The following is a 23272-nucleotide window of genomic DNA, read 5'->3' on the forward strand; positions in this document are numbered from 1 at the left end:
CTTATGAGCTGACCAGAAAATCAAGAAAATCATTGCTTTGAAGTATTATCATCTTTTGTTTTACGCAACAACAGTGAACCATTTCTCAATTGAATTGTGATGTGTGACCAAAAGTGGATTTTATACGACAACTGGTGACGACCAGCTCAATGGCTGGACCGAGAAGCTCCTCTAAAGCACTTCCCAAAGCCAAACTTGCACAAAATAAAAGGTCATGATTACTGTTTGGTGGTCTGTTGCGAGTCTGATCTACTACACCTTTCTGAATCCCAGCAAAATTGTTACATCTGAGAAGGAGGCTCAGCAATCGATGAGATGCATCGAAAACTGCAATGCCTGAGGCTAGCACCAGTCAAAAGAAAGAACCCAATTCTCCATGATAATACCCAGTTGTACAACCAATGCTTCCAAAGTTGAAGGAATTAGGCTACGAAGTTTTGCCTCATATGCCATATTCACCTGCCCTCTCGCCAACCAACTACCACTTCATCAAGTATCTAGACAACTTACTGCAGGGAAAATACTTTCACAACCAGCAGGATGCAGAAGATACTTTCCAAGAGTTCATCAAATCTCAAAGCGTGGATTTTTACACTACAGGAATAAACTTATTTCTCATTGGCAAAAATGTGTTGATTATAATGGTTCCTATTTTGATTAATAAAGATATATTTGAGCCTAGTTATAATGATTTAAAATTCATGGTCCAAAACTGCAATTACGTTTGCGCCAACCTAATAATATGACAATAATGATCCCACAACAACTATTCAGAGAGGCTAATTCCTCAGATACTTCAAACTCAAACACTGATTCCTCAAATAACAAGGATTGAGCAGAATCAGCAACACCTTTCAACTCAAGAGTCAAAGAAAACCTCTCAGTGTGATAGGAAATGATTATCTCCCTGGTTTTATAATCCAACACTGATGCTCCTTCCAATGTCCTCAATTCTTTGAGTAACTGTTCTCCTTAAGTCTTACACAAGTTTATTTTCTGTGGACACATTTCTTTGGCTGCTGCAGTCATATATGATTTAATTAACTCAATATTAGTCAATGGCTTTCCTTGCTTGGTTAATAAATGAGACACTCAGGTACTATAGTTGCAGCCTCACTCATTTTTTATTTTGTGAAGAGGTTCTGCTATGGTAAGATATTGGGTTACCTTTTCTAACTTTTCTGACTGCTGCTTTCCTGTGAGTTAGGAATGTTGTGATGAGTGCTCAGTTTAGCGGTGTAGACATTTACTGTATTCTATTAGCACAAATGAAGCACAGTGGTATAATAAACACCATGCTGTAATTTAATTCATTAATAAAATAATCCACAATCTACTGTGCCTTAAGAGCACGATATTTGAAAAATCTACCTTTCTTATTTTGACATGAAGCATATGTGCTATTAATTTAAATACAAAATGCCATGGTATAGCGATACATATATATATATACACACACACACACACACACACACACACACACACACACACATACACATATATACAGCACTTGAAATGTCACTGCAATTTATAGTCTGTTGAGCATAGCAGTGCAAAGCAATGAGTAACACATACAGTGTTACCCTCTGTCACAGGGCCAGTCTCCATCACAACTAATCAACTTTGCGACTGAGGCACAAAAGCAGCCATAGGTAGTGTGCAAATCAACGGCATGGCTATGTCAGTAAAACTACAGACAGTGAAATCTGAACTTTAAAAGATTCACGAGTCACAAAATATTCTTCTTTTGACTTCTTTTCAACTATTTAAAACTGTAAAAATAATTCTTAGCTTGCAGGCTGTGTGAAAATAGGTGGTGGTCCAGATTTAAACCACAGGTCAGAGTTTACCAAAATCTGGCCTATAAGATAATAACTCCAAAATAAATGGTGCTATTTACCCTTAGAAACACCAGACTAATATCTATAACCCATTAAATAGATCACACTATAATTCAAACCCAACATACACCAAATTAAACTAATCATTTTCCCATCTACTCTAAATTTTCTCTTCCTTGCTATATTCCCCAACTCCAGAATCAACTATCAAGTACTGAACCCCATAAGTCAGACACCAGAAAACTGGGAATCATTTTGATTCCTCTCTCCGCCTCTGATACTCACTCTAACACAATTTCTGATTATTTTACTTCCTACATAGTACCTGAATCCATCCCCTCCCTCTATCAGCTTTATTCAAATCCTCATTACTTGTCACCCGAATATTGTCTCCTAACTAGTCTCTCTAGTCTAGCCCTCTAAAATCCATCCTTCGCACTGCTGCTAAGATGTTCTGTGTAAAATACAAAACTGATTATCACACTGTCCTTAAAATCCTCCTTGAAATTAGAATAAAATTTGAACTCTTCTGCATGGCCTACACTCAGGAAGCCTCATTTTATATATCTCTCCCCTCCTTATCATAGTCCTATTAGCCTTTCTCTCATTCCTCTGACAACCCCATCCTTTCCTGCCACAAACCCTTCTACAGTCCTAAAACAGCAGTTTTGCTCTGAGAAAGAACCCTGAAAAAGCATGAGGAAAGCTAAGATATGAATCTGGGCAGTTGCATTTCTATATGCTTCACTGTCTAGGCTTTCAGATATGAAAGTGAAAGTCAAAGTCACTCTGTCATGTTCGACTCTTTGTGACCCCATGGACTATGGGCTTCTCCAGGCCAGAATACAGTAATGGGTAGCTCTTCCCTTCTCCAGGGATCTTCCCAACCCAGGAATCGAACCCAGGTCTCCTGCATTGCAGGCGGATTCTTTACCAACTAAGCTGGCTTTCAGATATAATGTCATTTTAAAATCACACACACGAGTTCTATGATTTAAAAAAATTTTGCTTTTGACACTCATGGCTGTTAAAGTCTAATTTACATACCATAATGTATAAACAGCTATACAGTGTGACTCATGTATCTCTCCTCCCTCATCGCCAAAGCCTCCTTCTCTATCCTCCATCAATAGGAACATAACAGGTGGCTTCAGATCTCCATGTTCACCAACCCCTCTCTGTCTCTCCTCCCTTCTTGGTTCAGCCAACTTACACTTGTCTTAGAAGAGCCCTTATTGACTTTATATCTTTGAATACATGTTATATTTTTCTTTACAAGAAACAATGTGAAAATATTATTTAATTGACTATGAATTGCTTATCTGGTTTCCCTCATAAGAGTTTAAGAATAAGATCTTGTCTGTCTTATTTACTACCAAATTGCTAGAATCTAAAGAATAGTGCCAAGCACACAGGACATGTCCAATAAATGCTTATCAAATGAAAAATGTCTTATTAATTTTTATATCCCAGTACATAGTGTAGTGGCTGGCAGAAAGCAGTCACTAAGCATATGCATGCTAAAAAATAAATCTTGAAATAAAAATTGGGGTCAGAAAATGAAGATTCCTAAGTAATAGCCCAGGAATCTTATGTTCAACTGTGGTAGATTCTGCCTTATTTTCCTATTCACTTGTTCATCTCTTCAATCTTCATTTGACAGTGTTTCTAATAGTTTGATTTTCCTCCAAGCTCTCCCCCGACTTCTTTTGTCTAGTGGTCCATGATGTTAATATAAAATTAAACAAAGCCTACATTTTAAGTATGGCTCTACTTAAAGAGGCACATGACAACTTTGAAAAATATGCAAAATTCTAAATGGTAATAGAATACTATTACATTTACAATACAAATAAAATACATTGACAGAATCATGGGGAAAAAATCCTGACCACCTTTTACAGAATTTAAATGTTTGGATTTGACTTACTTACTAAAAAACATTAAAAATTCCAACTGAAAGGTATTGAATTACCCAGGGAAACAAATCACATATCAAACATTTATATGCTCTGAAATAAAGTGGTTTTCTAAATAACATTTACATTTAAACAATGCTTAAGAGAAAATAATGCTAAATTTTGCCAATAAATAGGTAATATATAGAAACATATAAAAATGATTCTTACTAAAACATATAAAAATGATTCTTACTAAGTTATTGTCATCCTGGAAAGCATAATGCAAAGTTGTAATCCATTTATTGTCTCCATTCACTAACACATCCCTTTCTTCACGAAAACATGCTGTCTGAAAAGGAAAAAAAATTTAGATAAAGAATACTTTATGTAAAACTAGGAAATATATTATGCAAACAATTACTCAAATATTTATTATACTTTCTATTCTGAAAAAGGAATACATCCAGCATTATATGACTTCCAATAAATCAAGTTTCAAAGAACCCTCAAAAACTGAATAACTGAATAGTAAACTTAAAAGTACTTTATATTTTTTGAATTTTATATATAGTTCAAAAAATCAGAAAAGTACACAGAATTATTTAACAACCATGGTTCAATCTACCATTTAGATAACATAAATGTCAACAATGTCACATTTACTCCTAACCTACTTGCTTTTAAGAAAATAGAAGTTGTAGCCTTCCTATTTCTAGAGAATTATCAGTTCTTCCTCTAAGAAAAATGAATAATCTGAAGTTAGTATATATTCCTCCCATCACATGCTTTATTACACATGTATGTGTCCAAAAACAATAGAAAAGCTGTGTTTTGGAAATTTCTGTGAATAGTGTAACTGTATCTATCCCTTTGCAATGTGATTACTTTTTAATCAATAATGGCTCTTTAATTTTTAATTGCTATAGTATTTCATTCTACGATCATAGCAGAATTGCCTCATGTAACCCTCCCAATCATGAAAACATAGGTTATTCCCAAATTTGCATCATTTCAACATTGCAATAAATATATTTGTACAAATGTACAAGAGTTTCTCTAGGGTATACACTTGGAAGCAGAAATGCTAGACGTAAGCATGTTCAACCTTATCAGATACAACCTAGTTTCTTTCCTAAGTGCTATACCAATTTCTACCTTCACCCCAGGGTATGAAATCACCTGTTTTCCACAACATCCTGAACTGCACTTGGCACTGTTAGACTTTTAAGCATGTTTCAATAAGATGTGTATGAAATAATATCTCATCATTCTTTTAATTAGCATATTCTTAATTACAGGGGATAAATAATTTTACATATGCTTATTAGATATCTGAGTTTTCTTTGAAAAACTCCCTTTGCCCATTTTCTCTAAAGGATTATCTTTTTCTGATTTAAAAAAGTTTTACTTATTCTCAGGATATACTTCTATTATTATAAAGATACAGCCTGGAGAATCTTAGAAATATGTTACTAAAAATAAAAAATAACTTTGTATGATACAATTCTACAATATATTTTTTAATTTTTAATTAAGAAACCACTACGCCAGAAAGTCTCAAAAAAAACTGAAAGGTAAAGTAGAAACTGAAACTCTCTCATAGATTCATTGTCCCCTTGTTACATACAATGATTAACACCAATAACTCAGTTGAATTTCTTTTCAGAAAACTTCTTTGTACATACACACACCCTATATTCATGTGGTATCCCATCTCCCCTGACTTTTCTTTCTTTACACAAATGAGATCACAGTGCTCTATAAGTCATTTTTTCAAGTAACAACATATCTGAACAGCCTTCCATACCTGTACATAGAAACCTACCTAATTTTTCTCAATGGCTATACCACATTTCATACACATTTAAAAATTATCATGCAGTATCCTACACATAGTAGGTACCTAGTAATTTACTTCCCACAAGATAAATTCAATAGTCATGATATACAAAACAACTCACATTATCTAACCTAAGTAAGTGCCCTAATTTTTTTCATGTATTTCCATAAATTTTATTTGATGCAATAGAATTTCTTTTTTTAATGAATTAATTTATTTTAATTGGCGGCTAATTACTTTGTGGTGTTTTTTGCCATACAGCAACCTGAATCAGCCACAGGTGAACATGTGCCCCCCACCCATCCTGAACCCCCCTCCCACCCCACTCCCCAACCCATCCCTCTGGGTTCTCCCAGAGCACCGACTTTGAGTGCCCCGCTTCATGCATCGAACTTGCACTGGTCATCAATTTTACATATGGTAATGTACATGTTTCAGTGCTATTCTCTCAAATCATCCCACCCTTGCCTTCTCCCACAGTCCAAAAATCTGTTTCTTTTTTTTTTTTTTTGATAGATTGTATTTTTATTTTTGCTCTTTTTTTTTCATTTATTTTTATTAGTTGGAGGCTAATTACTTTACAATATTGTAGTGGTTTTTGCCATACATTGACATGAATCAGCCATGGGCACACATGTGTTCCCCATCCCGATCCCCCCTCCCACCTCCCTCCCCACCCCATCCCTCTGGGTCTTCCTAGTGCACCAGCCCAGAGCACTTGTCTCATACATCCAACATGTATGATCTGTTTCACCCTTGATAGTATACTTGTTTCATTGCTATTCTCTCAGAACATCCCACCCTCGCCTTCTCCCACAGAGTCCAAAAGTCTGTTCTTTACATCTGTGTCTCTTTTGCTGTCTGATGCAATAGAATTTCTAAAGCCACTCATTAAACACCATCACCAAGGAAAATCTTAAAAACAAATAAAACTTAAACCAAATGAATGGGCAATTTACTTATAAATTCAATTATTAAAATCTACTATAATTATGCTTCTGTTCACTTTAGGGGGGAAATAGTATCATTGACATACTCACCACTAAATTCTGTCTTAGATTTTAACTGACCTGAGGTTATGGTTTGCTGCTATCATTTTAAAGAAGTAGTGAAGTTTATCAAGTCTAGGAGACTCCTTACTCCTGACTTTATCTTACCACAACAGCTGAAATTTTAAAGATATTTCCAGCTAAAATATGGAAATGTGACTTACTGGTAGCTCTAAATAAAACTTCAAAGACTACCTGTCAACAGAATTAACTTTAGTAGATGCTGATCTGTTCTAAACTATGCAGTGAGAAAATAAAATTTTAAAAACATAAAATGTAAACCATAATATAAAACTTTAAACACATACAAATAAAGTAATCCCCTGCTCTCAATGTACCCATCACCAATTTCAACAGTTACTTTATTTTTCAATCTTATTTCATCAACACTCTCATGCACTTAGGCTTCCCCAGTGGCTCATCAGGTAAAGAATTCACCTAACACGCAGGAAATGCAGGTTAGATTCCTGGGTCAGAAAGATCCCTGGAGGAGGAAGTGGCAACCCACTCTAGTATTCTTGCCTGGAAAATCCCATGGATGGGACAGTTCAGTAGGCTACCATCTATGGGGTTGCAAAGAGTCAGACACGACTGAGCGACTTCACTTTCACTATTCAATAGAGTAAAATCAACTATTAAGGATAAATAAGAAACATTTATAAGATGAAAGTCTGGCATTCCTACTCTATTGTTTTCCTCACAAGTGAAATTAGTTAAGAAGAAATAAAAGGTATATAAAGATTACTAAGGAGAGCAAAGCTGAACTCCAATACTTTGGCCACCTGATGCAAAATGCTGACTCATTTGAAAAGACTCTGATTCTGGGAAAGATTGAGGGCAGGAGGAGAAGGGGACGACAGAGGATGAGATGGTTGGATGACATCACCGACTCAATGGACATGAGTTTGGGTAAACTCTAGGAGTTGGCGATGGACAGGGAGGCCTGGCATGCTGCAGTTCATGGGGTCACAAAGAGTTGGACACGACTGAAAGACTGAACTGAACTGAAGGAGAGGGAAAATTATTTTTATTAGCAGACAACATGGATGCATAGAAAGAAATCACAAAAGAAAACAGATAAATTAACAGAATTTAAAAGTCAATATACATAAATTATATTCCTATATAATTGCAACAATTATAAAATATCTTTTAAAATAATATCATTTTCAAAAAAATAAAAATAAATAAATAATGCCATTTCCAAAAGCAAATTAAAAACACCAACTATCTCAGAGTAAACTTAGTAAAAGATATTTAAGGCCTCTACAGAGAAAACTCTAAAATAATAGATTAAGTAACTAAATAAATGAGAGATGGAGGGGTGTGGTGTTTAAGGACTGCAAAATTCAATTAAAATCATAAGCCAACAGTTAAAAATAATTTTTGACATTTCATGACAGCAATCAATGTTAATAATAGTTCCAAACAGAAAAAGAATTAAATAGAGGGGACGGAGACAAGGCAAGAAGGATGTATATACATATACACATACAAATATATATTTTAGAGATAAGAAAACATTGCAACCATGAAACTAGATATACAAAAAGGGAACATATTGCAGCTTGCCAGAGCAGAGATGCCAGAGCAGAAAGAGCCACAGAAACCAGAACTGATGCTGCTGGGAGTAAGACAAACTCAACTGGGAATGATTGCTAGAGTCTGGACAACTCTGAGAGTTCAACACTGCAGGGGACCCAGTCAGGGAGAATTACACAATTTTTTAGTCTCACCTCCAGGAGCTCCATCACACGATAACAGTAAATAAAGGAGAAAAATCTCCTAGATTTTCCAGCAGGAAGAGAGGCAAGGAAACCATTTTGAAACTTGCCGCAGCACTCAGTTCTTAACAAGGCCTGCCCTTAAGGTGAAACTAATTAACCAGACCTGAATCTGCTGGAGTAGGAGCAGAGCCTAGTTGACCTCCTGACGGGTAGAAAACAGAACACCTAATACTAGTCAGCTGGAGCATCCTGTCTTACCTAAAGAGGGAGGAAAAAACTTAGAAACTGTTTAAGTTTACAGTCCAGAGGCACAGGCTCACTAAAAAGGAACATGAAGAAAAAAAAAGATCAAAGGAGTGCTACTGGATACTAAAAGGGTGGTTGAAGAAATAAAACACCCAACTGAAGTATTACAGCAAAAGCCAATACAACCTCACTAGAAAAGAAATAATGAGAAATCAGCTAACTGGTCCATTAAGAGCATATCCAAATAAAACTTTCAGAAAGACAGAGCAAAAGAAACAGAAAAAAGGAAATTACCAAAGAAATAATACGAGAAAATGTCTTAGAACTGAACAGCATGTATTTCAAAACTGAAAGGGCCTACAGAGGGCCCAGCACTAACCAACCACAGAAACCCCATTATAAATACTCATATCCCATGTGTTTATATTTTCAATTCAGTAAACCCTCATAAATTCACCATCTGTTTTACTCAAAGATATCAAAAAGGACATTTCTTTGAATATGTTCAAAATTTGTGTCCACTGCCAGGAAAAAAAAAAATGTGTGCTTCTGTGTGGAAATTTAGCCCTGTTTGGAACTAGCTCTAAATCACCTGAATGTTCACGGAGAACGGTCTTTGTCAAGGTAACTCATGACAGAAAGAACATTATACAACATGAACAGTATACAAATAAATATATATTTAGGTAAATATATGTTTATCTAAGAGAAAAAAAGGATAAATAAGAAACTAAACTCTTAGTAATGATTTACTTTGAATAGAAAGACTGGTTATCTGAGGAAGAAAAAAAAGCTTTTATCTTTTTACTTCTTATTTCCTACAGTGCTTGCATTTTCTTTTTTATTACAGGTAACAGGTCAGGAAGGAGAGGCAATCCCAATCTAATGACCTGAATTCATTACTACTATTACTACTGTTAACTACTACTATTGGCATGTCAATTATAAAAATAATAAAATAGGGCTAACAACAATAACAAAAATAGTAAGACAAGAGGCATAAGCCAGTACTATCCCACTTAAACTAAGATATATTATTCCTCCACTATATGGTACAGAGACAACTGAGCCTCAGAAAGGTTTGACTCCTGAGACGGACAGCACTTCCGTAAACGATTCTGCATCTTCCAATGAAATGAGTAACACATCTTCCATGTGAGTGAAATCTTTAAGAGTTGAATAAATTTGAAGAGAAAGTAAAATTTACAGAATTGATTGGGAGAAGTTAACTTAAGACATTGTTGACATACTAACAAAGTTTGTAAATGATGAATCTATATATATATTAATCTTTGTAACTATAAGTGAAAGTTGCTCAGTCGTGTCCAACTCTTTGTGACCCCATGGATTTCTCCAGGCCAGAATACTGGACTGGGTAGCCTTTCCCTTCGCCAGGGAATCTTCCCAACCCAGGGATAGAACCCAGGTCTCCCACATTGCAGGCAGATTCTTTACCAGCTGAGCCACAAGAAAAGCTCTTGTAACTACAGGATTATTTACTAATTATTTATCTGCCAGTTACAGAAAGAGACAAGTTTCCTAGTACCTTCAAATAATCTGTGTTGCACTAATTATATATTTGTTACACAACAAAAATAGAAATAAATACGACAAACAGATTGGAGGTAAATCTCTGAAAATTGTTTTAAAGTATCAACAATACACAGACTAAAAAAGTAAGAAATTTTGCTGTTCACTTGTAATTTATTAAGCATCACTGGTGGACCAGTTTTCCAAAGCTGGATAAGTAATAATCAAAATAAGTTTCTTCTTAATTTTTTTAAAGAAGGATTTGACAATTCAAGCATAAAAATATAATTCCATCCTTTAAAATGCTTTAAAATGAACTCCTCTTTAAAAGTTTCAATGGATAAATTCCTCCAAAAAAAAATGAAAGTTTCAAGTAGTTTGAGGCAAGTTCTTTTCAAATAATGAACCAGCCTTGTATCCCTCAAACAAACCCCACTTGCTCACAGTGTATAATTCACTTTATATATTGCCAAATTCTATTGACTAGTATTTTGTTAAGGGTACTGGCATCTATATTCATGAGGCATATTGATCTTTAACTTTCTTTGTATGGTCCTTATCTGGCTGTTCCTTCAGAATAATACAGACTTCACAGAATTAGTGATGTTCCTTGGGTTCCATGGCCCCGAGCTGGTCCACATTCTTTCTGCCTTTCAGAGTCTTCATATATATGTTTTATACATAATGTCCATGGTCTTTAACTGTACTTAAACGGAGAGATAAAAAGAAGCATGTCTATTCCATTTTGCCCCAGAAACAGACTATATGAATGATTTTATAATGCAACAAAATGATATTTAATTTTCAATTACTCCTGTTTTATCCTCAATTTTGCCACTTCCTCCAGTCAATAAGTAAAGCTAAACCAGTTACTCTTTCTTTTCAAAATTCTTCCCCAACAGCCAACATCATAAAAAGCAAGTACAAACTTTAATTCAATCTTTTAAAAGTTCTAACCCTGGAACACTAACCCACAATTATGAATTCTGAAAAACAATTAAAAGCATAATTATTTACTATTTTTTAATAATAAGACTTAATTGCTCCAACTGTCAGCAATGCCGTCAGTCCCTCCTGGCTTTGTTTCAGCTGCCAAAAGCCTACTAGTCCACATCCATGTCCTTCTGGAGGCAGCCCGTATCCAATGACTGACTAAGGCAACTGCAAAGAGGTCAATCATTTGGTCTAAGGCAGGACAACTCTGAAGGACCATTTCTGCTCCCCAGTTCCCTGCTGGATCAACAGACTGCTGGGACAGCCTGACGTCTCCCTGATAAATCATGTTTCACCTCCTTTCCCTTCGATCAAGGCCAATTTCAAAAGCACTCTCTAATAAATAGATGGCATACTGAACTCAGTCTGACCAGTGATAGTAAGGGGAAATGCAAAAGTAAATACTGAAGTTATTGAATATAATAGGCACTGGCACAAATGTCAGAGATATATGACATAAAACTTTCCAGATACTTTTTTAAACAGGATTTTATTAACTCTCTGTAATTACCTCTGGGAGGCAGAGAGGGGCTGCACTTGGGTGGGGTATAGTCAATGAGTACTTTAGCTTTATCTGTAATGTGACATTACAAAGAATTTATCTGCATTTCACTTGTGCAGCTTTTTCAGTAGACAAAAAAAGAAAAAGACTAAAAGCAAAACATGCCCAAAATGTTATTAATCCTAAGTGATGGAATACAAGTGATTATTATTTTCTTTTCTGAATTTTGTTATATTTTCCATATTTTCTAAAAGAAAGAAATATTGAAGTATTTACTTTCCCTATGGGGCTTTCTCGGTGGCTCAGTGGTGAAGAATCCACCTGCTCATGCGGAAGACACAGGTTTGATCCCTGGATTCAGAAATGGCTACCCGCTCCAGTATTCTTAGCTGGGAAGTCCCATGGACAAAGGAGCCTGGTGGGCTACAGTCCTCGGGGTCAAAAAGAGCTGGATACGATGAGAAGCTGAGCACGCACGCACTGTCACTCTCATGGTATGTATCTATCATCATGGGAACCATTTTTGCTTTTCCCTTTGTGTTGATTGTTTTTTAGGTTGCTACAAGTACTGATATATAAAGAAAGATTTCTAAGGGCTAATTTCTCATTATTCTCTTATGGATCTTACTAGCCTCCAGGGCTAATACTCACCTATTCAGCAGTATAACCCTTCTGCAAGTTAAAATATTTAAATACTCCCACACTGGTAAGTTCTGCATCCCCAAGGCCCCTGAATGCCCTGCCTCACCCAGGAACTCACTAGAACCTAGCACAACAGGAGACCTCTAGAACAGCTCCCCCCAAAATTTACACGGAATGTTAGTTCCGACCATACCATACCAGCTACTAGACATTTTTAATAGCACTCCAGTCAGTCTTTCCCTCAAATTTAGTACCAAGATAAAAATGCTGACAATTCTTACAACAGAAGACTTTACTCTCATTCTTAATAATATAGGACATAACATAAATTTAACTGCATAGTCAGCAATAAACAGAATTCTTATAGGCCATATTCAAAACTCCTGCTGGCTTTTGCTTAGAGCAGAATAGAGATAAATACAAAACAATATAAACAAGTTACATCAAATTGGATATCAATCACTACAAAATTTCTTCCTATAAAAGAAACTGGTTGCCATACATCCTTTTAACATAAGGGTGAAACCTGACATTACAAGAGTTTCCATTTGGTTTTCAGACAACATTAAAATATCATCATAAATGTAACACTTATAATAACTATATCACAACTGTGAATTCCTAAATTTGTTTCAGGCCTAAAAAAATGATGCCATCATAGATAAAAGGTTACTAAATGATACTTAAAAGATCTATTGACTCTCTATAATTTTATTTTTCTCTAAAAATATTTCTAAGATATTATTTAAGTATTCTAATAATTAGAATCTTACCTCAGCTCTTTTCAGCATCTCCCATTTATTCAATATTTTCATGGCAAATACTTTATCTGCATTTTTTAGTTTCACTACAGCAACCTAGAAAAGGAAATACAACTTTTAAAACATGACACATAATACTTTTTTCAGTCATCCATTTTCCTTTTTCCTCTCTGTAAAAAAAATAAATACCAAAATTATCAATGATTTCCATGCAGTTCAAATTCTAAGATCCTAAATCAAATAATACTGTCAGTTGAAAAAGTTACATTAGTGAACATAAGCCAAACAACTCTGTTTTTGAACACAGTATCAGTTGGTGATTATATATTATGTTCTCCTTTTCAAGCTTTCTTGAAAAGAAAAAAAAAAGTTTAATTTCCCTGGAAATTAAACTCAGTATCTACTATCTAAAAAATTGACCAAAATGTACCATATGAAATAACTAAAGCTTAGTAAACACTGTGAGCTTCCCAGGTGGCTCAGTGGTAAAGAATCCGCCTGCCAAGCAGGAGACATGGGTTCACTCCCTGGGTTAGGAAGATCCCATGGAGAAGGAAAAGGCAACCCACTCCAGTATTCTTGCCTGGGAAATCCCATAGCTAGAGAAGCATGGCGGATTACAGTCTACGGGGTCACAAAGAGTCAGACACCACTTAGCGACTAAACAACATTAAACACTGCATGCCAAATTCCAACACGATGTTACAGGTAAAGCCAGCTGCCAAAACAAATACATTTCATGGGGATCAAACAGTATGACATAAACTGAAAATGATATTATTTTTCATGCCACATAGTCTTGCACACTAAACCAAACCCCCCCTGACAACACACACACACCCCTAAAGATCAATTAAGGCTGATATCTCTACAAATCATACACTTCCCACATTCCTTCCCAACAAAAAAAAGAACAGATATTTCTGTATTTTGTATTTTAGTTGTGGATCAAAAAACTGTCAAATATAAATAGGTAATCCCCCCCCTTTTTTTCCTACTCTCAATAAAGTGATGACATTTCTGTTTCTACTTCTCTCCCTCAGTTTGACTAGATAATCTCAAAGGGCCTTTGCAGTTCACTGAGGATGCTACACAGCAGATGATGAACTATAGAAGAGAAGATAAACGCTGTTACCAGCTGTTGGAGGCTGGAAAGGGAAAGCAAATACTACTCTAATATGAAGAAACAGAAAATAAACTATGTACAGCATATCTTCAAACAGTTTAAAGGGATATTTACAAGAATAGAGAATTTTTTAAATTTGAGGTTTAAACTCAAGTGCTAAACTTTTTAAAACCCTAATAGTAAATGTACATATCAGGGTCATTTAATAAATTTATTTTTGGATCAGAGTGCAATAACACTTATATGACCATGTATAATGGAAATCAGTATATAATACTATAATGTTATCTGAACTAAAATATACCTTGGTAAATGTCATAAACAATGGACATGAGTTTGAGTAAACTCTGGGAGTTGGTGATGGACAGGGAGGCCTGGCGTGCTGCAGTCCATGGGGTCGCAAAGAGTCGGACATGACTGAGCGACTGAACTATCATAAATGGTTATACTAATGACTGTGATTATAGTTTTTCATCAATTATTCATAAAATGGTGGGAAGGAAGAAGAACTATCTCAATTTCAAGTGCAATCACTTTAGTCTTTAGTCATATCTGGTCATATCTGAAGAATGATGAATCAGTTATGGATCCATCATTTCTGCATCAGCTATGGATCTCTTAATGGGTTCACATTTAAAGAAAAGGGGTTGTACAAGATATAGAAACAACCTAAATGTCCACTGACAGATGAATGGATAAAGAAATAGAATATTATTCAGCCATTAAAAAGAAGGAAGTCTGTCTTTTGTGACAACATGGATAAACCTGGAGAGCATTCAGTTCAGTTCAGTTCAGTTCAGTCGCTCAGTTGTGTCCAACTCTTTGCGACCCCACGAACCGCAGCACGCCAGGCCTCCCTGTCCATCACCAACTCACAGAGTCCACCCAAACCCATGTCCATTGAGTTGGTGATGCCATCCAACCATCTCATCCTCATCCCCTTCTCCTCCTGGCCTCAATCTTTCCCAGCATCAGGGTCTTTTCAAATGAGTCAGCTCTTTGCATCAGGTGGACAAAGTACTGGGAGTTTCAGCTCCAACATCAGCCCTTCCAATGAACACCCAGGGCTGATTTCCTTTAGGATGGACTGGCTGGATCTCCTTGCAGTCCAAGGGACTCTCAAGAGTCTTCACCAACACCACAGTTCAAAAGCATCAATTCTTCTGTGCTCAGCTTTCTTTACGGTCCAACTCTCACATCCATACATGACCACTGGAAAAACCATAGCCTTGACTAGATGGACCTTTGATGACAAAGCAATGTCTCTGCTTTTTAATATGCTGTCTAGGTTTGTCATAACTTTCCTTCCAAGGAGTAAGTGTTTTTTAATTTCATGGCTGCAATCACCATCTGCAGTGATTTTGGAGCCCAGAAAAATAAAGTCAGCCACTGTTTCCACTGTTTCCCCATCTATTTGCTGAGGGCGTTATGCTAAGTGAAATAAGCCAGTAACAGAAAGAAAAAAACTGTGTGATCTCACTTATATGGAAAAATCTAAAAAGGTAAACTCATATAAACAGAGAAATCTATTTCTAGAATTCTAATTCTAGAATGGTGGTGCCAGTGGCTGGGGGTTGAGGGAAATGGGGAGATGATGGTCAAAGGGTATAAGTTTTTCAGTTATATGATAAGTTCTGGAGATCTAATGTACAGTATGTTGACTATAGTTAACAGTACTGTATTATATTCTTGGAAATTGCCAAGAAAGTAGATCTTAAATGTTCTTATCACCAAAAAGGAGGAGGGGAGTACTCTAATAAAGAGCACAGCAAAACTTAAAATATTTTTTTTTTTTTCACTAAGATCTCTGACAGACTGAAAACACAAGTTACACTACTGTGTAGACTCAAACCATATACTGCACAAATGGATGGAAGGATAGGAGCACACAGCTAGACATGCCTACATTGAGGACAGGGAAGAGATAACGAAGGCTATCACTTAAGCCTTCTCCTCTTCTGATTTAGAGAAGAAATGCTGAAAGACTCCAACACTTAGATTTGCCCTCCTCAGGTCATATGGAGTGATAAGAACTCCTCCCAGCACTGTATGACTCACCAATTTTCTATGCATATGAGTAGAGAAGTACCTGAGGATACCCAGTAGTGTAGTAGTAATCCACCAACACATATTGAGTGTGTATTAAACGCCAAGTACTCTTAAGAGTTTTACGCAGGTCCACAATCCTTTACCTGCAGTTCTGCAAGATAAAGGGTTTTGACAATTCATTTGGCAACATACACTGACATCAGGCTAATCACAGTTTGAGGGGAGTTTGTTTTTTTAAAATCTCACTTAGTGTAAAAATAAATGTGCTTCATTGCAGAAACACCTCATACGCATTTGCTTATGAGGTTCTGCTCAAAACCCCATTAAGAGTGCAATACGGAGTATATGTACTAAATTATCTTTCTACAATCCAAAAACTACTGGAATCAAAACCACCTCTGGATTATAGAGATGTGCAGTAGAAATAAGCTAGCATTTATTGAACACTCAGACACTGTTCAGGGTAGTGGAGATAGCACAGTCTGTGCAACCAGATCCAGGTTATACACAAGTATGAAGTGCATACAACAGGGTCTGGCACTTGGTAAGTGTTCAGTGGGGCTTCCTTGGTACCTCAGCTGGTAAAGAATCTGCCTGTAATGCAGGAGACCCCAGTTCGATTCCTGGATTGGGAAGATCCCCTGGAGAAGGGATAGGCTACCCCCTCCAGTACTCCTGGGCTTCCCTGGTTGCTCAGACAGTAAAGAATCCACCTATAATGCAGGAGACCTTGGTTTGATCCCCGGGTTGGGAAGATCCCCTGGAGGAGGACATGGCAACCCACTCCAGTATTCTTGCCTGGAGAATCCCCATGGACAGAGGAGCGTGGCGGGACAGTCCATGGGATGGCAAAGAATCAGACACGACTGAGCAACTAAGGGCACAGCACAAGTGTTCAGTAACCACTAGCTATTATTACATGTCAGGTACCACACTAGGCACATTATAGCTCGGTCTCCTAACTGTTCTTCGCTCTATCACTAAGACTTGGTAGATCCTATACTTCCTAATTTCTTCAATTTCTTTAACTAGGAAATAAGAAGCTTTGGTCTCTTCAACACTTAACTTTATAAATTTTTACCCATGACACATACTTATACATAGAAATATAGTTAGAAATCTCCTCAAAGGAACATTCATACAAATAAAAACTAAGCTACAAGATTTATGTGTAATTTCCAATAGTGAAACATTGAAAATAAATACATTTTGAAAGGTAAAACTGACTGAATATATCACAAACAATAGAAAATATTTTAAATTCTTGAATATGTTGTTAAAGATTACTAATTAATAGGAGAAAGTTCACAATATACTGTTTAAAAGAATTTTATTAAAGTTTACAAACTAAAATTGTCTATATATACACATAAAATATATACCTATACATTTCTATATGTAGTCTGAGAAAGACAAGCATCAGACTCTTAAAAATCAGTTATTTCTAGGGATATGATTTCCATCCTCCTTTCTATATTTTCTATATAGGACATACAAAATTTGAAACATGGAGGGGCTAGTATAGAATACCATAATTCATCCTGAACATGAAATGACCACTAATTGTTGAGATATTATTTTGTGGCTGATAAGGGCCAAAATGAGACCCACACTTCACATCTATGTGTTAATCAGGAATGTCAAGCTGCTGCAAGGTGAAAAACATTCTCAGCACTGTCTTACAACAGTTTCATGAGCTGCCTAAAAACTTCTCTGAGATGAAGTGGGATGTGGTGAAATTAAATAGGTCAGTTCACACAGAAAACAAAATTATGGTTCCCAAAGGGGAAATAGGGTGAGGGAGGGACAAATTAGGAGTTTGGATTAGCAGATACAAAGTACTACATACAAAATAGACAAACAACAAAGTCCTGTTGTTTGCACAGGGAACTACATTTAATATCCAGTCATAAACCATAATGAAAAAGAATATGAAAAAATATGTGTGTGTGTATCACTTTGCTGTACATCAGAAACCAACACAACATTGTAAATCAACTACATTTCAATTTTTTAGAAGTCAATTTAGAAACTATGCTCAAATTATCAAATTGATGACATAATGAGACAAGAATAATGAAGTTGATGAAGTGATAAAATTGATCATGCTTTTCTCCTTTAACACTACAGATCATTTTCACGTTCATTTCTGTAAACTTGAAGAAGAAGGGATTGTCCTGAAACTCTAGGTTCTAGACTTTCAAGAACCACGGCTAACTGATATACAAAAAGGTAGTATGTTAAAATGTCCTTTCTTATCTAATTTGATCAAAATGTAAAGTACATTTAGTATGAACTGGAAGATTATAAATTTAATGCAGAACAAAGATGTATTTTTAAAAGCACCAAATACAGAGATGTCTTATTAAAAGCACTATGATATCAGAAAAACAGCGAACACTACAAAAAAATTAGTATGTTACAAGTATAAATGAATGAGTTCTGAATTATCACTTATAGATACAGCATATAACTAAGAATGATTATACTATACTAAACAGAATTTCAATAATTAAGAAGCAGTTGCCATGCAGTTCCACAGATCTAGTCTACATTCAACATATCTAGAATTCACCACACCTCCTCTGGTCCATCCCATTCCTATCCGCCAGTCTTGCCTGGACTGTCCTATTACTTCTTACTCCTACTCTCTCTTACTTCTGCTCTTATCCTCCAAGATCTATTCTCAAAACAGCAGCGACAGTGATTCTGTTTAAACTAGCTCACATCGTGACACTCGGCTCCAAAACTTTAAGTTTCCTCTCTCCATGTAAAATTCAAAGTTCTAACTATAACTTAGAAGTATTATGGGTTCCAGCACACCCTGGTCTTCCAGTCTCCCAGATCTCATACTACTCTCCTCCCAGGTCACTCTGCTCAAAACATACGGATCACCTTGTTCAAAGTCAACTTAGTGTCTGTGCACTTAAGTTCAAACCGTCTTCCCCCTCCCCACACTCCACCATAGCTAGATGGTTTGCTCTCTCCCTCCCTCACTAAAATGCCATTCTGCCCTTCACACTTTCTATCCCATTTCCTTGCTTCCTTTTTCCCTTAGCTCTTATTATTTAACAAATTATATATTCTATTTACGTATTTTGCTTACTGTGTGCTTCACTCACTAGAACATAACCTCTAAGAGGGCAGAAATTATTTTTTTCTCATTTGTTCATTAGTATGTGCCAGTGCTTGGGAATCAGGAGGTAGACAATAAATATTTACTGAATAAATAACAAGGGATTTGTAGTCTATATGAGCATATATACTTAGACTATTGAAAACCATCTATATGCTCAAGCTTCAAGTACACTACTAAACTGAGACTGAAACTAAAATAAAGACAAGGCATTATGATAAAAAGAGATACAATTCTCTATTTTAAGGGTTATTAAGTGTGTACCAGATTATTCCAGCTCATGCTGCTCTCTTCATCAGATGTATGGCTTTTAAACTCTCAACTTCACAACTTAGCTTTCACTATCTTTTGCCTGTTTCATGCCATTATTTCATGTCATTATTACTGTTTCATGTCATTGTCTCCTTCTTTCTCGACTGCATAATGTCTACCATCATTTATTATTATCAATAATAAAATATTAAAAACAACTCAATTATAGAAAGCCTACTCTGTGCCTGGCACTGGGCGAGGCACAACGCATACACTGCCATAATCAGTTCTTACACCATGCTGAAGTAGTTTCTACAGCCCTCACTAAGTGATGACAAAGCTGCTGTCACTTACTGCTATGAGTACTAGGCGGCTCTGTAGGTCTTTACAGAGATCTTCCCACTCGTCTCGCCTGTAGTCTTGATTCCTGCTGCCATGTTAATGGTGATCGTGGTTAACGTGTATGGAAATACTTGTTTTTTACAAACTGTTCTGTTAGTGATCAGCTTGTATTCAAAATACTTAATAAAAAAATTAAGACACTTTAACAAACCAAAAACACTACAAAGGTTAACTAAACTGGCTAGAGATATCCCCTCTATGGAGATGCAATTTATATATCTACTAGTGATAAGTCAAAATATTTAGAAATTGGTATAGCCTGGGCATTGACCAATTAGAGCAGACATTAGCTATAAAAATATAGTATGCCCATGCCAGTGTACTCCTACGGACTGAAGACTAGCCCTGTATATACAGAGGCTATCAAACGTGAATCATGCAACATAACTTCAAACTTCTTTTACTCTCCCTTGGATCCCCACAGAGCCAGGGAACAGAGTTTCTGAGGAAGAATGAATGGCTAAAAATAATTCTCCTTTCAAACTCTAGGACTAGGTTATGCAGACACATAAGGGCCTACTTATGGTAATTAGAGGAAGCAAGCTAATTAAAAGCTTTTGACACCTGAAGCAGGGGTAGCAGGCCAAAGCAGCAAGCTTTCACAACAAGCTCTGAAGCCCAGAAGCCTTGAAGCTGCCGGAGCAAGGCTGGAGCAGGCAGAAGCGGTGAGCCACCAGGAAACTGTGGACAGGCAACACCCAGGGCGTAAGTTAAAGGTTTTCCTGAAAGCAAAAAGGAAAACCCAGCGTTAAGTTAAGCAGTCACTGACAACAATTGAGTCGTAGAGAGAAGGTTCTTAACTCGTAGAGCTGTTGATTTTCAACTATATCTTGCTCCTTTATTATTTCCCATAATTTATGCATTTCTTGTAGGAGTTATATAAATTATGCTTTTATTTTCATAGTTTTATTTTTTTAAGAAAAAGCATAACTGAGAGAGGTGCTGTTCCTATCAGACATCTGTGCCAGAGGTGAACCTATCCACTGGGTCTATATAATATCTACTGACAAATTCCTGATAGAAGACAAAATACTTTAGAGGAAAAAAATTAGGGCAGTCTTTGAATTTTGAAATTTATTAGTTGATAAATACTACAAGGGTATTTAGGGCCATCAAAGATACTTTAATCAGGAATGAATAGCTAAGCAGTAAGAGCTCATAAACTAGTCAATATTACTTTTCTATACAAAATTCACTGTGTCTTAAAAGAGAGTCAATTATCTACAACGTATTGCTTGCTTTTATTTTATATATTTTAATTGATATATATAGAGAGAGGAGGAATAAACAGAGAGAGAGGGAGTGAGAGAGAGACAGAGAAAGGTATCTTTTCATACAAAATCTCAAATATTATCAGTCATGCATTAAATACTCTGAATTGACTCCAGATCACTGGCCTATGACCAAGCAGGACTTGATTCCCAGTTCACTGACAGCCAGACTACTGTCTGCTATAGCCCACTCCCCAGGCTCTGCATCCATTCTTCAATTGTTCCAAGCATTAGGACTATAGAGCAGATATCATTGTCCTTACCTATATGCCTCACTTAATCCTCATGAGTAACTTTAAGCAATTCTTCAGTACCCTGTCCTTTCCTTCAATCCTTTTTATGGAAAAAATATATAACAACACATATACAGTTATTTAAATATTTGTATTATTGCTTTATTTGTTCCTTAGTTGCATCCCAATTGAGTCCTAAATCTATTTGCAGCCCCATCATTAACCCTTTGTCCTTTACCAAGCTTCTAAAATAACCTATGTCACCCTGCCATCACCATCTATCCTAACTCTGAACTATCCAAACCCTACCCTGTAGTATACTTCATAGAAAATAGATCCTTCACATTTCCTCATATCACCTTTAAATATTTCTATATTTCTACTTCTCCTTACTTCTTTTCCTTTTGAGCCCAAGGAAGAAGTTTCCCTACCACTTGCAAGGATAACAGTATCATCTGAAATCTTAATGCCAGACTCTCTCCTTTCTTTCCCTTGTTCCATTAAAGATTTGTTTCTGAACTTCAAGCTTGCTTTCTTATGGCACCTGAACACCAACGTCTCCATGACCATCTCCTATTCAAAACCAAATACAAAACAAAAACTTTATTGCCATCCTATCTTCCTCTCAAGAAAGTAATATCACATCCCTTTCCACAAGGTATTATTTCTCCATAAAGCACATTTCTAAAGAACATTTATGCCTGCTTTTTCCACTCGTTCATCATCAGTTTCTCAGCCTCTTGTAATCACCTATTTCAATCTAGTTGCTATTTCCCTCTACTGGACTGAAATTACTCTCTCAAAGATTAATAATGTCCTTCCAAATTCCAAATAAAATATATTGTCCTCAACTCTCATCTGTTTCAACCTCTCTTCATTACTGGACATCGCAGACGATCAATGCATTTTCCTACTTATTCTTTTTTTCATATCCTATTAAATGATTTTCTCCAAGGATCCCTACTCCACCTTTTTTATATCTCCTCTCTTCCCTGACCTATATATGATCCTATTAATATCTATATGCTGATGACTCCTAAATTCTTATCTCCTAATAGGTAGACCCATACTTCCAGTAGCCTACTAGTCATCTCTCTGAAATGTTCAGCATATATCTCAAATTTAACAAGTCAAAACCCTGCACATTAAACCCATTTACTCAGACTGCATACCTCAATCATCCATGATTTCTAACTTTAATTTATCAGTGACATATAGTGATTTCTTTACATTCTGTCTATCCTATCCACCCTTCTTGCCCACTTCCACTGGCCAAGTTCAAGCCCTCATTTCATCTGAAAAAATGATAATAGGTTCCTTTTTGACCACCTTACTCTATGTCAAACATTATGCTAACTGCTGAGAATATGAAGATAAATAAAAGAGCCCTTGCTCTCAAAAATCTCATAGTCCAGTATGGGAAACAACACTAAACAGATAATTACAGTACAACATGAAAAGAAAGGTAAAAACAAGGTCTTATAAAAAGCAAAGAAAAGAGATTCCTAACCCAAAATGGGGGAGAAGGGAGGGATCTATGTAATTTGTGAATATATATGTTAAAGTTTCCTGAAAGAGGTGACTGACATATGAGTCTTACACAGTGAACCTCAGAAAAGGGGGACCAAGAGGATCTGATTAAAGAGAGGGAATATTTTGGGGAATGGGGACAGCATGAGCAACGCACATGTGATGTCTGTGAGGGGGAAAGGGGTGAAGACAATCAGGGATAATAAGCAGTTGTCTTTCTTAGGAAAGGGTTTCTTCCTAG

At 36.2% G+C, this 23272-nt stretch overlaps 1 protein-coding gene across 9 annotated transcripts in view; it reads right to left on the reverse strand.

Moving 5' to 3' along the window:
* CDC42BPA (CDC42 binding protein kinase alpha) overlaps window positions 1-23272 on the reverse strand; it is a 294110-nt gene that overhangs the window by 179799 nt on the left and 91039 nt on the right. For 8 of the 9 annotated variants that reach the window (XM_061160193.1, XM_061160196.1, XM_061160188.1 and 5 more), the window contains exons 3-4: window positions 13045-13128; window positions 3996-4091 (exon numbers count right to left, since the gene is read on the reverse strand). In XM_061160193.1, the coding sequence (XP_061016176.1) occupies window positions 3996-4091; window positions 13045-13128 (180 nt within the window). The remainder of the gene's footprint in view (window positions 1-3995; window positions 4092-13044; window positions 13129-23272) is intronic. The other variant, XM_061160190.1, reaches the window with a different exon arrangement.

This window comes from Dama dama, chromosome 14 (genome assembly GCF_033118175.1).
Source record: "Dama dama isolate Ldn47 chromosome 14, ASM3311817v1, whole genome shotgun sequence".
Classification (NCBI taxonomy): domain Eukaryota; kingdom Metazoa; phylum Chordata; class Mammalia; order Artiodactyla; family Cervidae; genus Dama; species Dama dama.